At 36.3% G+C, this 14,528-nt stretch overlaps 1 protein-coding gene across 1 annotated transcript in view; it reads right to left on the bottom strand.

Moving 5' to 3' along the window:
• TYR (tyrosinase) overlaps positions 1-11,000 on the bottom strand; it is a 110,142-nt gene extending 99,142 nt beyond the window's left edge. The window contains exon 1 of the mRNA XM_067751813.1: positions 10,182-11,000. Coding sequence (XP_067607914.1) covers positions 10,182-11,000 — 819 coding nt within the window. The remainder of the gene's footprint in view (positions 1-10,181) is intronic.
• Positions 11,001-14,528: the final 3,528 nt, after the last annotated feature.

The following is a 14,528-nucleotide window of genomic DNA, read 5'->3' as shown; positions in this document are numbered from 1 at the left end:
GAAATAAAAGGAATCCAAATCAGAAAAGAAGAAGTAAAGCTGTCACTGTTTGCAGATGACATAATACTATACATAGAGAATCCTAAAGATCCTACCAGCAAACTACTAGAGCTTATGAATGAATTTGGTAAAGTAGCAGGATACAAAATTAGTGCACAGAAATCTCTGGCATTCCTATACACTAATGATGAAAAATCTGAAAGTGAAATCAAGAAAACACTCCCGTTTACCACTGCAACAAAAAGAATAAAATATCTAGGAATAAACCTACCTAAGGAGAAAAAAGACCTGTATGCAGAAAATTATAAGACACTGATGAAAGAAATTAAAGATGATACAAATAGATGGAGAGATATACCATGTTCTTGGATAGGAAGAATCAACATTGTGAAAATGATTCTACTACCCAAAGCAATCAACAGATTCAATGCAATCCCTATCAAACTACTAACAGCATTTTTCACAGACCTAGAACAAAAAATTTCACAATTTGTATGGAAACACAAAAGACCCTGAATAGCCAAAGCAATCTTGAGAACGAAAAATGGAGCTGGAAGAATCAGGCTCCCTGACTTCAGACTCTACTGCAAAGCTCCAGTAATCAAGACAGTATGGTACTGGCACAAAAACAGAAAGATAGATCAATGGAACAGGATAGAAAGCCCAGAGATAAACTCACGCACATATGGTCACCTTATCTTTGATAAAGGAGGCAGGAATGTACAATGGAGAAAGGAAAGCCTCTTCAATAAGTGGTGCTGGGAAAACTGGACAGCTACATGTAAAAGTATGAGATTAGAACACTCCCTAACACCATACACAAAAATAAGCTCAAAATGGATTAAAGACCTAAATGTAAGCCCAGAAACTATCAAACTCTTAGAGGAAAACATAGGCAGAACGCTGTATGACATAAATCACAGCAAGATCCTTTTTGACCCACCTCCTAGAGAAATGGAAATAAAAACAAAAATAAACAAATGGGACCTAATGAAACTTCAAAGCTTTTGCACAGCAAAGGAAACCATAAACAAGACCAAAAGACAACCCTCAGAATGGGAGAAAATATTTGCAAATGAAGCAACTGACAAAGGATTAATCTCCCAAATTACAAGCAGCTCATGCAGCTCAATAACAAAAAAAACAATCCAATCCAAAAATGGGCAGAAGACCTAAACAGACATTTCTCCAAAGAAGATATACAGAATGCCAACAAACACATGAAAGAATGCTCAACATCATTAATCATTAGAGAAATGCAAATCAAAACTACAATGAGATATCATCTCACACCAGTCAGAATGGCCATCATCAAAAAATCTAGAAACAATAAATGCTGGAGAGGGTGTGGAGAAAAGGGATCACTCTTGCACTGCTGGTGAGAATGTGAATTGGTACAGCCACTATGGAGAACAGTATGGAGGTTCCTTAAAAAACTACAAATAGAACTACCATATGACCCAGCAATCCCACTACTGGGCATATACCCTGAGAAAACCATAATTCAAAAAGAGTCATGTACCAAATTGTTCATTGCAGCTCTATTTACAATAGCCAGGACATGGAAACAACCTAAGTGTCTATCATCGGATGAATGGATAAAGAATATGTGGAACGTATATACAATGTAATATTACTCAGCCATAAAAAGAAACAAAATTGAGTTATTTGTAGTGAGGTGGATGGACCTAGAGTCTGTCATACAGAGTGAAGTAAGTCAGAAAGAGAAAGAGAAATACCGTATGCTAACACATATATATGGAGTCTAAGAAAAAAAAATGTCATGAAGAACCTAGGAGTAACACAGGAATAAAGACACAGACCTACTAGAGAATGACTTGAGGATATGGGGAGGGGGAACGGTAAGCTTTGACAAAGTGAGGGAGTGGCATGGACATATATACACTACCAAACATAAAATAGATAGCTAGTGGGAAGCTGCCACATAGCACAGGGAGGTCAATTCGGTGGTTTCTGACCACCTGGAGGGGTGGGATAAGGAGGGTGGGAGGGAGGGAGACGCAAGAGGGAAGAGATATGGGAACATATGTATATGTATATCTGATTCACTTTGTTGTAAAGCAGAAACTAACACACAATTGTAAAGCAATTATACTCCAATAAAGATGTTAAAAAATAATACCATAGGTCTCATCTAGCAAATGGGGATAATAATAACTACTTCATATAATTGTTGTCAAATATTTATTTGGTGGGAAAATTAATTTGACAATCATCTGTTAAATATCCATTGTGTGACTTTCATATGCCCTTGAAGCTAGCCATGGCCCAGAGTTTAGGTCTGTACACTCTTCTTTTATTTCTTTCTGTATCTTCTTTTTCGTCTCTGATGACCAGTTTCATAGCTTACAAGCCACTATATAAGAACTTCCTAATTCCTATCTGAAGTTCAAAAGACTCCTCTGAACTCTAACCCTGTATATCCATCTCCAACTTCATATTTCAATGTTATCTCAGGCATCTCAAATGGAACACTTAAAAATCAAAAATTTGTTCCTTTGTAATAGCCTATAAGGGAGAAGAATCTGAATAAAAAAAGATATATAGGTATGTAAAACTGAATCACTTTGCTGTACACCTGAAACTAACACAACCTTGTAAATCAACTATACTTTAATTTAAAAAATTAAATTAAAAAAGAATTTTTAAAATAAAAAAACCTTAAAATAAAAAGATTAAAAAAATATTGTTCCTCTCCCTCTATTTCCTTTCACATCAACTATCCTTCAGCTTAAACCAGAAGCTCATGAATCTTCATTTTTAAGCCAGAGACTGTTATCATTTGTATTTTGTTCCCCTTTATCCTTCAGATTAAAACCATCAGCCAATCTTGTCAATTCTGCCTCCAGAATGCATCTTGAATCTTTATTTGTTTACAAATTCTGTGAGCCAACTGCTGAAGTCAGACTGGCTACTCTTCTCTGGGCATCACTAATGCTTCTCCTTCCCACATCTTTGTTCTTGCCTGAGCGTGTTCACTCCTTGCCATTTATCTGATATTCTACCTAATCTTCGCGGCCAAACCAATATTTTGAAAAAAACAGTGTCAACTCTGACTTAAAAAGTAAATCAAAAGGGTCCAACTCTAACATCTGAAGAAATTTTAGAAATCCTTCACCAAATTATTTTGCTTACAGTTTCACTTATATGTAGGCAGAAGACTGAACTTTGATAAAATTATGTGACTAAATAAGTCAAAAGGAGCTCTTTCAATGAATATAAAAATCCTAAGTGATTTAAAAAAACATCATAATTTAACTGGCAGAGTTTTTCTTAGTGGTTTATAAGTTAATTCTTCATCTTAAAATCATTGATGCCTTAGGTTCCATGATGTCAGTTAAGCAGGTAGCAAGATATCAGCCTTAAACAAAAGCATAAAACGCAGGAGAGTCCACACTGCCATCAGTGAGACTGTTCGCATTGGGCACTTAGTCTGTAGGAGGCCTGTGCCCACTGAGTAGATAACGTGGTTGTTTGTCAAACTCAAACTTGACTCACTTTAATCTCCCTTGATAAACAGTCAGTATCACTTCCTTTAAAAAAAAAAAAGTAATCTCCATAGGATAACTTTCTTTTTTTTGTTACTGTTTATTCCCAGAATCTATAATAGAGTCTCTATAACAATTTGATGGGAAAATAAACAAGTCAATGGATGAACTAGTGAATCTTCAACTACCAACATGTGTTGCACATCGTTTTTAGCTAGTCCTTCCTGTTACTGGTACCAACATTTGCCCTAGAAGATATTTCCAAAAATATATCGTTTGTATTAAATATATACTGAGGCCCCACTCTCAATAGGGAAGGCATCTCTGTGTACATTTTTTTAAATTCACAAATGACCTTGTAGGTTTATATGATTTTATCCCTATTTTAATGATGAGGAAACTGAGTGTGGAAGAGTATAAAAGGCTAGTAGGATCTAAAACCCTGTATTATGATTAATAATTTTATGGGCAACAGGCAAGGCACATGGAACAATATTTTAAAAGTGAAGTCTTCTTGGTCAGCTGCTTGCATCACAGTTAGGAATAATCAAAACAATCCTATCAGTCTCTGGCTCCAGTGAGTTGGCAATCTATAAGAATGTAAAAGCAAATTAACTCACCATCAGATAGAACTGAATGAGCCTTGCCCCCCCGGGAATGGCTGCTACTGTGTTATACAACAGACACTTAGAGAAGCTTTTAATTTCTGGTCATTAAGATATCATTTATGAATTGAAGGGTTGTGTGTTGGGAAAGAATTAGTTTCCAAATTCATGTAGGTGTGGGCTTCAACTCTGGCTCAGCTACTTACTAGCAATGGGGCAATGAGTATGTTATTTAGGCTTGCTGAGTCTCAATTTCTTCAACTGTAATATGAAATAATAAATATTACATATTAATGTATAATTTATTATATTAATAAAATAATAAAATGCAGTTTCTGGCTCAACAGATGTCAGTTTCTAGTTTTCTTCATACTTCATGACATTCCTCAATCCTTTTATCCATGCATAATTGAGAACTTGAATTGTTGGGTGACTTGTCTAAGGTCATATGATGTTCAGAGCCAGGACTAGAACATTAATCCACAGTCTTCCTGATTCCAAAGCTATATCCAGTAGATTTATGACTGCCTGTAAATGGCTTAGGGATGGTTGAATAAAGCTAACTTAACTTTTGCATTGAGTGTAATATATTGGATTCCTTTAAAATGTCGATTAACTAGACATCACAGTGGGTATATAGATGAAATCATTTTCATTCCTGTTTGAATAATAAACCATATCAGGATATTTTCAAAAGATCCTACTGCCTAAAAGACTCTTACAGCAGACTCAGTTAAATTAGAGAGGTTTGAATGAAACTATTTTTGCTGAAATGCCAACAGCCAAGTGGCTAAATGTTCAGATGACAATGTATTAGTAACAAGGAAGAAATCTACCCCATTTCCAGAAATAATTTGAAAAACTTAATCTCAAATTATTGTTTTTATATTTGATACAGAAGGAGAGGCAGGGTAGAAGAAAGTGTTATCACTATGGTTACCATCATGCAGATTGCAGTCAGACATGCTTTCCAAATTGAGCAAATTACTTAAGCTCTCTGAATATCAAGGTTTTTCGTCTGTAAATGGGGACTATAACAACTTTTTACAAAGGATCAAATAATTTTACCTAAGTAAAGCATTTAGTATATAGTGCCAAGTAATGGCAACTATTGTATTATTATTGAATACAAGACCGTTGGGCAGGCCACCAAATTGTTAACCCTGACTCTGTAACACTGGATGAATAGTCATTATTATAATAACTATCATCAATATATCATATAAAGATACATTATGATAATTTTGGTATATGGAACTCAAAGAATATGTCAGATACTAAACTAGTCATTTTACATTAACAGATTTCATTGAATCCCTTTACTATAATGCTTTAAGATATGTTATTCTAATTTTAAAGAAAAAACGGTCTCAGAATAATTAAGTAACTTGTCCAGGATTTTGTAGCTAAGTAAGTTACAAAAGTCATGTTTTTATGACTCAAAAGACTATACCCTTTCCACTGCATTATTCTACTTTCCATTCCATTTAGTATTTTCATCAACACAGAAAACACACATATATGATAATTGCACCCCATTTTTTTCTGTTGAGAAAAAAAAACAAAGGTCAAAGATTCCAAATAACTTGTCCAATAACATCTGGTAACTAGCAGAGGTAGAATCTGGTAAGTGGCAGAGGTCTTCTGATGAGGAATTTGTTCTTTTTCTGTTTCAACACAGGTGACTTATATGATTTTGGAGAAATAGATCAAGCTGTCCCAAGTCAAATGAAAAAAGGGAGATATAGAAAGAAGAAACAGATGTATTAATGGAGAAAGTGAACTTAGTGTTCTCTTAAACATAAAGAAATAGCGACAAACAACCAGTTATTAAAAGCTTTAGGAGCAAAAATTCTATCATGACATTAGAGGTTTATCTAAATAAAAATGTAAACCCTATGACATTCCACAGAATCTTTTTCATAAAGAAAAAAGAGAAGCTGTTAATTCACTGAGCTGTTGCCATGGTTACCTAAACCCATGACTCGCTGCTGAAAAGTAACTTTTTTTTCTTCCTACTGTTTGCGTCCATGTGATATGCTTTTCACCTGATGAGCGAATTCCCTGGTCACACTTCACTCATGCCCATCATCTTGGAAAAATTTTTCTCTTTATTTTGATCCATCATGACAGCTACCCTTTCCTTCTTACGGCTAGCTTATCTGCTGCTTGCATAACATTGGATCTAACTGTGTTGAGCGTAGGTATTTGTACTTTAATGTTCACCCCCCACCTCCAAAAATAATGGACTGCTTTAACTGACGACAAACATGCTTCTAGTTTAAAAGCTCTTGGCATTAAACAAACCAAAAAATAAAGGTACAAATATACCAAAAAAGCATGTGAATTCTGAATATAGGCTTTCTATGAAAACTAACATTAAGTACATCATTTTTAATATATTATTTTATTGAATAAAGAACCTTATCAGTAAATATTATTAATCTCACTTAAGTAACATTCGGGTTGTAACTTGCCTGATCTTCTCTATGTGTGCTTTCATTTTTTGCACACACACACACACACACACACACATAAGCCTAGAGAGAGCTACACAAAATGCTTTATTCCAGACAATAAGTTACTGCTTATTTTGGTATAATTGTGTCCTTGGCCTTGGGGATCCAGTGCTATAAATTATGGCTTAATGTTCTAGAAATCTAGCTATGTCTATGCAGAGTTTAATTTTTTATGTGTGTTAATACTGGAGCTAACATTTCTATGATTTTCAATTTTGTTCAATTCAACATATATTGACAAAGCCCATTCATGTATATATTATGTTCCTGATTCTGTGGACATAAAGATAAATTAGAAATGCTTTCTACATTGGAGCAGATGGCAGTCTGTTAGACAAAGATAGGCTTGAAAACAATTACATGTATTGAAGAATTATAGGTACTATGATACAAATCTGTACAAAGTATAATGATAGTGCAAAAGGGTGAAGGTCAATTCTTCCTGAGTAAGGGATGTGGATAAATAAATGTCTAATAGAATAATTTCACTCTAACATGAATGAAAAGGACTACATCAGAATATCTGCCCCAGCTGTCTGTGCAACTGAATATTAAGGGAGTTAAAGTGACTACAAGTCAGAATTTACATCCATAAATTAGTGGCTTGTTTTATCCCTTCCAAGCCTAAATGGCTCCTTAAAAATAGGAAACAACATGGTTAACTTGAAATAGCATTGGAGTCAAAGGCACTGGGTTTTAGTCCTCAGCTGTGTGACCTTAGACAAATCATCCTAGCTTTCGGGGTCTCACTATCTTCTTTTACAAAATGCAGGCAGTACACTACACACCACTGAAGGTCTCTTAGCTCAGAGTTAATAAATCCTATGAGTTAATAAATCTAAAAACTCTATTTTTGTGTGTGTCAAATAAAAGATATCTGAAACCAAGAAAAAGCAGGAGGCTTTGTACCAAAGGGGCTGAGTCTAACTAATTAAGAAGATATTAATGAACTCACCAAGTCTGGAAGATATTTGGTCTCATCATCTCGCATAAAACAGTCTAGTTCTTGATTTGAGTGTTCAATTCAGGCAAAAGCATTTAAACTAGTGGTGTGTTTATTATAGAACCTGAGTTTGTAAAGTGAAAGAGATACCAAAACAATTTCCATGTTAATTAAATCAGTGATTCTTAGTGCTGGCTGTGCATTAGAATTCCAGTAGAAGTTTTTAAAAATACAGATGCTTGGACTTCACAGTGGACCCCCTGACTATGATTTTCTGGCAGAAGGTAGATGGGTGGAGCACATGCAATTTTTTAAGCTCCTAAGTGATTTAGAAGATACTGAGAACTGATGAATTAAGTCAATATAAATAACTGATCTTCATTTTTAAAGGACTATAACCAGAGATGCTCTGCAAAGGAATGGAAACAGCCAACTAGAATTGGGTTTGACTGTCACCTCACACAAGGACACGACTCATGGTAGGTGAACCTAAATGTTCACTCATTTCACCTTCCTTATTTAAATTGTCGTTTGCTCATTTTTCTTCAATGGTCTTTGTCCTCTGTATTTCCTAATCTTATTTTTAACACCAGTACTACACAGTAGTTTAATCATAGAACAATATCGAATCTAATGTAACAATTTCAACTTAGTGTTTACCTACTAGACCCAAAAAGTTTTATTTAGCAGTAAAACTGGACACAGTTGTAAAGGAGAAAGAAACAGAAAAAAATTTCCACTCAATAATCAATAAATGAATAGAAAAAATTAGAAACATAATTTAGGTACTTCCAAGAAGCCTACATCTAATGTAATTAATATCAATTAGTATTTGCCTATTAAGCTTTAGTGTGGATGTTGTAACTTTTTGGTAATTTAGATAATCCTCCAGTTTTTCTGGGTCAAGAGAAGCAGTTAAGGAAAGCACTATAACTGACTGAAAATCCCGCATCCAAGCTTAACCGTATTTTAAGCAGTAACGGAGGATGTGAGAGTTAGATGAAAGTTTTGCACTTTATAGATTAAGGTAGGAGGTCTGAAGTCTTATTGAAATAGATTTTTTTTTTTTTTGAAGCACAATTTTTCCAGCCTTTCCTGCACAAATTCACTCCTTTCTCTTGGTAAATAGCTGACATTAGTGACACAAGACATTACAGTGGTCATTTTCAGTGAGCTTCAATAGGCTCCATTTGGAAGGTGTGTGAACTTAGTGCAGGGGGGCAGGTGGGAAGCCATCCACATTTCAAGATTGCAGAGCGCCGGGTGAGAATGCAAGATTCTTCCCATCTCATTTAAATATTGGGGTTTAGTTCCATAAAGCACTGCTAGTCAAAAGTGCTGTATTAGAAATGTTTGGCATACAGGCAGAAAAACATTCCTTCTACCTATGGTTTTAAAATGATAAATAATTAAAAGCATATTTCTTTGGCTGCCTTTTGCTCCTAATCCAGAGTGAAAAAAATCAGAATAGGAGAAACAGAAATTAAACTTCAAAATAACAATCCCTTATCTTGTGCCTCAAAAGTTTGCACATATTTTGGAAAAAATTATAACTTCTTCTGGATCTTATTGAAAAAAGTGAGGTAGGATGGCCAGATCCTTTCAACATCATAGCAGACATGTCCTTGGAAATACTGGGTTGGCCAAAAAGTTTGTTCAGGTTGTTCCATAAGATGTTACAGAAAAACCCGAATGAACTTTTTGACCAACCCAATATTATAGGGTTGTCATGCAGCCAGGCTATCTGAGAACAAATCTTGTCTCTGCTATTTACTAGTTCTGTGATCTTGTACAAGTTACAAGATCTAATATCTTTATATTAGATATCTTTATATCTAATATAAATATCTTTATACCTCAGGTTGGTCTTTTTAAATCTTTGAGATGGGGAATGATTAGTAAGGATATTAAATGAATTAAGGCACATAAACACAACAGGGGCTGATACATGCTAATTGATCGATGAATATTAGCTATTTTCATTATTTACCTGTTTGAGCCTCAGGGTCTTCATATATTTTTTTAAAAGAAAATTTAATCTAAGTAATATTCCCCAAATTTTGCGATGATGGTAATCACCATAGACATTTAGTAAATGAGGTCTTCCCAGGAACCTCCTTTGAAGATTCTTATCAATGGGATTCCTGGGATAAAGATAGGAATTTGTATTTTTAATTTGTGCAATGTATAAATTTTACTGTGAATAAAATTTCAGAAACATTGACCTAAATCATTTATTTACCTAATCATCTAAGTATTCGTTCATCAGTTGGTTCAACAGATAGTTCATGAGCTCTTACCATTTGCCAGGCACCATCCCAGGTGCTAGGAGATACAGTAATGAACCAAGTACTTTTTATTCATTAGATTTTAGGAACCAAGTAGAGGATATTAGACAAATAACCACAAAAATCTCTTCGGAACTCTAATTGTGAAGTGTGCTATAAAGGGAAAATACAAGGTATGTTGAGAGCTCTTGACAGGGAAAATTTTCTAGGCTTGGCAGGAGACAGAGAGATGGGAAAGGTGTTTATGAAGACCTTCCAGAAGAAGTGATTGCTACGGTTCTTTTATGCTCTGCTATTGTATGTCAAGCACATCTTACCTGCCAAGAGGAGAAGAAGGATGCTGGGCTGAGTAGATTAGGGTTTGCAGGGTTGCGCCCTCCCATGTACTCATCTGTGCAAATGTCACAATTTTCTGCATCTCGCCAATCCCAGTACGGGATAGTGAAGTTCTCATCCCCTGTCAGCTTCTGGATTTCTTTTTCCCACAGCAGCAAGAAGAGTCGATGCCAAGGCAGGAAACCTGGTGCTTCATGAGCAAAATCAATGTCTCTCCAGATTTCAGAGCCCCCAAGTAGTGCGTCCCTTGACACATAATAATGCATCCAGACAAAGAGGTCATAAACGTTGATGTCATTAAACAGAGGCGTTGATCCGTTATTCATTTGGCCATAGGTGCCTGTGGGGATGACATAGTCTGCGCTGGTAGTATGTTTCGCTAAAGTGAGGTAGGCAAGAAATTTGTTCTTCTCTGGGACACTCAAATCAAAGATGTTTCTTCTCACCAAAAGTCGCCTCTCTGTGCAGGTGGGTCCCCAAAAGCCAAACTTACAATTTCCACAATTGAATCCCATGAAGTTGCCAAAGCACTGGCAGGTCCGATTATAAAAGACGGAGGGCCAAGACTCCCGGTCGTCCACCCCTGCGAAGGGGAACTGAGGTCCAAGTGGTGCCTTGGACAGAATGATGTCTTGGCAGGAACCCCGGCCTGAAAGCTGTCCACAGGGACTCCCGTCACCCTCCCATGGTGGGCAGCATTCCTTCTCCATCAGGTTCTTAGAGGAGGTGCAGGCTCGAGGGAAATGGCCAGCAGAGGTCTGGAAAGTCCACAGCAGGCAGTACAAAGCAGCCAGGAGCATTCTTCCTCTAGTTCTCACAAGGTCTGCCTGAGCTGGTTAACTGAGCCACACACTTCTCTTTCCAGCTAACCCTTCAGTGACTATCACATGTTTTGGCTAAGACCTATATAATACCACTCCCACCTCCAGCATCAAACACTCTCAGTCTTTATCTTAAGCTTTCATCTTCTGAAAACCACATGACTAACTTTTCCTTGGAGTTGGCATGTATCCCACCAGTGGGATAGGCCTACGTTAAAGTGAGAAACACTATTCACCATTAATAGTTTAATACTTATGGTTAGAATAATAATAATACCACCTGATCTAAATTAACCCAGTTAATTGACTATAAAATTAGTGATGATTTAAATTTGCAAATGAGAAGCCATGTCAGGAATAGAGCTTCTTTTATTAAGAAAAGTCAGGCAGTGTTAGAGATTTTGGGTGCAAGATGGTTTCTCAAAGACCATAAATAGGCCATAGCATTGGTAGAATTCGTCTTTGCAGAAAGAGACACTTTTCAGAGCCTAGAGATTATTTCTTATATCTGAAGGTTATTTATTTATTTTATTTATGTATTTTTTTTGCGGTACGCGGGCCTCTCATTGTTATGGCCTCTCCCGTTGCTGAGCACAGGCTCCGGACGCGCAGGCTCAGCGGCCATGGCTCACGGTCCCAGCCGCTCCGCGGCATGTGGGATCCTCCCAGCCCGGGGCATGAACCCGTGTCCCCTGCATCGGCAGGCGGACTCTTAACCACTGCGCCACCAGGGAAGCCCTGAAGGTTATTTATTTTATACAAAGTATCAGAAGAAAAATTTTTTTCTGATACACTTCCTGATCATCTTGATGCTAGCTGCTTGCTTGCTGTCTAATCACTCATTTTCTGACTATTATTAATGAGAGGTCACTTTGATAGCTGGGTCATCTGCTTTATTTTGGAAACTTTTACTAGTGAATATTCCAAAGGAAACTCTTTTGTTTTAATTGAAGTATAGTTGATTGTCAATATTATATTAGTTTCAGGTGTACAACATATTGATTCAATATTTTTATACTCCACGTAAAGTTATTATAAAATATTGGCTATATTACCTGTGCTGTACAATATATATTTCTGGTTTATTTATTTTATATATAGTAGTTTGTATTTTTCTTATTTTAATGCTATAACGATCTTGTTTACCCCATAAGTTCTGGAAATCAGGAATTCATTTGAAATTTTGTTTGCAATATGGTCTTGCAAAGGAGTTCTCAATGTAGTGAGTGAGTGAATAAGGACTGATATATTTATTCAACAAATATTTATTGATCATGCAAATTTTTTCAAGATTTTTTTCTCTGTGTGTACAGTGAGCTAGATAAATTGAAATGCATGGATAAAAATATTATTTTACCACTACAGTAGTTTTCAAGTGAGAAGTATAGAAAATAAGAACATCAGACTTTTAATGGAGGGACATATTTGTGAACTGAGGATACTGGAAAGGATTGCACAGTTTTGGATAATGGTATGCAAATTTTATTATGGGAGTACTCCTTGAGCCAAACTTCGAAGGATAGACAGAAGTTGGAAAGACAAATGAGAATGGAGACAATACTTCAGGCAGGAGAAACTGCAGAGAAGTGAGAGCTGTACTTCATCTGCTGAGTTGGAGAATTGGCTTCAGATATGCCCCCATGCTATAGGGAATTAAACCTGGACCCAATCCATGGAGGGGCTTAAAAATCAAGTGTTTTGTACTGAGGTGAGTTGAAGAGTTACAGGATGAGAGTAGTCAAGTCAAAGCTGCCCCTGTGAGACTTCCTTCCTTATCCTGCTCCATACTTAAAGCTGGTGGTCCCTTGAACTTGAGGAACAAGTGAGAGAAAGTGAAAGCTCTGAGGAAAGCATCAGTGTCTGCAGTCTTAGCTGTAGGGATCCAGGGAAGGTCATCACTACATGTGATGCTGGAATGTCAGCCTTTCTGCTCTCTACCCATTCTGCTGGAATTTTTCTCATGATTTAGAAGAAACATCAAGTCTCCACCCTACAACTCTCTTGAGACTCAAAGCAGCCTTTTTAAGTAGAAGGAGCAGTATGTGTGAGAAGAAGAAGAGAAGAGAAGTTTCCATGGAAATGCCGCCTCTGGCTGGGATCAGGAAGTCATCACATGATCTCCACAAGGAGGCTTAATCTTTTTTCTTCCTTCTTTCAGAGCCACAGAGAGATTAACACAAGGCTTCTTGTCCCTGGGGAGTCTTAGCTCTGTGTTACTTATAACCACATGTGGCCTTTTATAATTCTGTTGCATCTACTTGAAGACAGAATTTAACTTCTCATGTTCAGTTTAATTAAGAAGTTTGCTTTATATTTGCCTCCCATCAGGCTTCCCAGTGAATAACTTAGAAAGCTTCCATCACACCACTAGGCTTCTGTGTCTACTCTCCCAAGTCTCTTTTTCATAATCTTCAGAGCATGCTTAGAGGAATGGCTAATATGTACTTTGTCCTCTTAGTTTCCTTCACAAAGTTGATATCCTGACATCGACAGACCTCCTTATTACTCTCAAATATAGGACACTATCTCCTCTGGCCTATTTGTAAAACTGTCTTATTGTTAATACAAACTTCTTTAGAGAAATGTCTATTGGTACAGCCACTATGGAGAACAGCATATAGGTTGCTTAAAAAACTGAAAATAGAGCTACCATATGATCCAGCAATTCCACTCCTGGGCATATATTTGGAGAAAACCATAATTCAAAACATACATGCACCCCAGTGTTCATTGCTGCACTATTTACAATAGCCAAGACATGGAAGCAACTTAAATGTCCATCAGCAGATGAATGGATAAAGAAGATGTGGTATACACACACACACACACACACACACACACACACACACACACACACTGGAGTATTACTCAGCCTTAAAAAGAATGAAATAATGCCTTTTGCAGCAACATGGATGGACCTAGAGATTATCATACTAAGTGAAGTAAGTCGGACAGAGACAAATATTATATGATATCAATTATATGTGGAATCTAAAAATTTAAAAAATGATACAAAGGAACTTATATACAAAACAGAAATAAACCCACAGACATAGAAAACAAACTAATGGTTATCAAAGGGGAAAGGGGGTGGAGGGATAAATTAGGAGCTTGGGATTAACATATACATACTACTATATCTAAAATAGATAAACAACAAGGACCTGCTGTATAGCACAGAGAACTACATTCAATAATTTGTAATAACCTATAGGGGAAAAGGATCTGAAAAATTATATATTATATTTTATAATAACCTATAAGGGAAAAGAATCTGAAGAATTATCTATCTATATCTGAATCACTTTGCTGTACACCTGAAACTAACACAGTGTTATAAATAAACTCTATTTCAGTTAAAAAAAAAAAGCACAAACTTTAAAAATGTCAAACCGCATTTAGATTGCTTCCTCCCTGAACTCTAGATGTACATTCACTAGGTGCCTCTAGTTTTCAGAATTTGAAAGTGTCTGTCCTATCCTGGGAGATTATTGTGCGAGTTGACAC

The sequence above is a fragment of the Pseudorca crassidens genome, chromosome 9 (genome assembly GCF_039906515.1).
Source record: "Pseudorca crassidens isolate mPseCra1 chromosome 9, mPseCra1.hap1, whole genome shotgun sequence".
NCBI lineage: Eukaryota > Metazoa > Chordata > Mammalia > Artiodactyla > Delphinidae > Pseudorca > Pseudorca crassidens.
The sequence above is the reverse complement of the archived record's forward strand: the minus strand, read 5'-3'. Positions and strand labels throughout refer to the sequence as shown.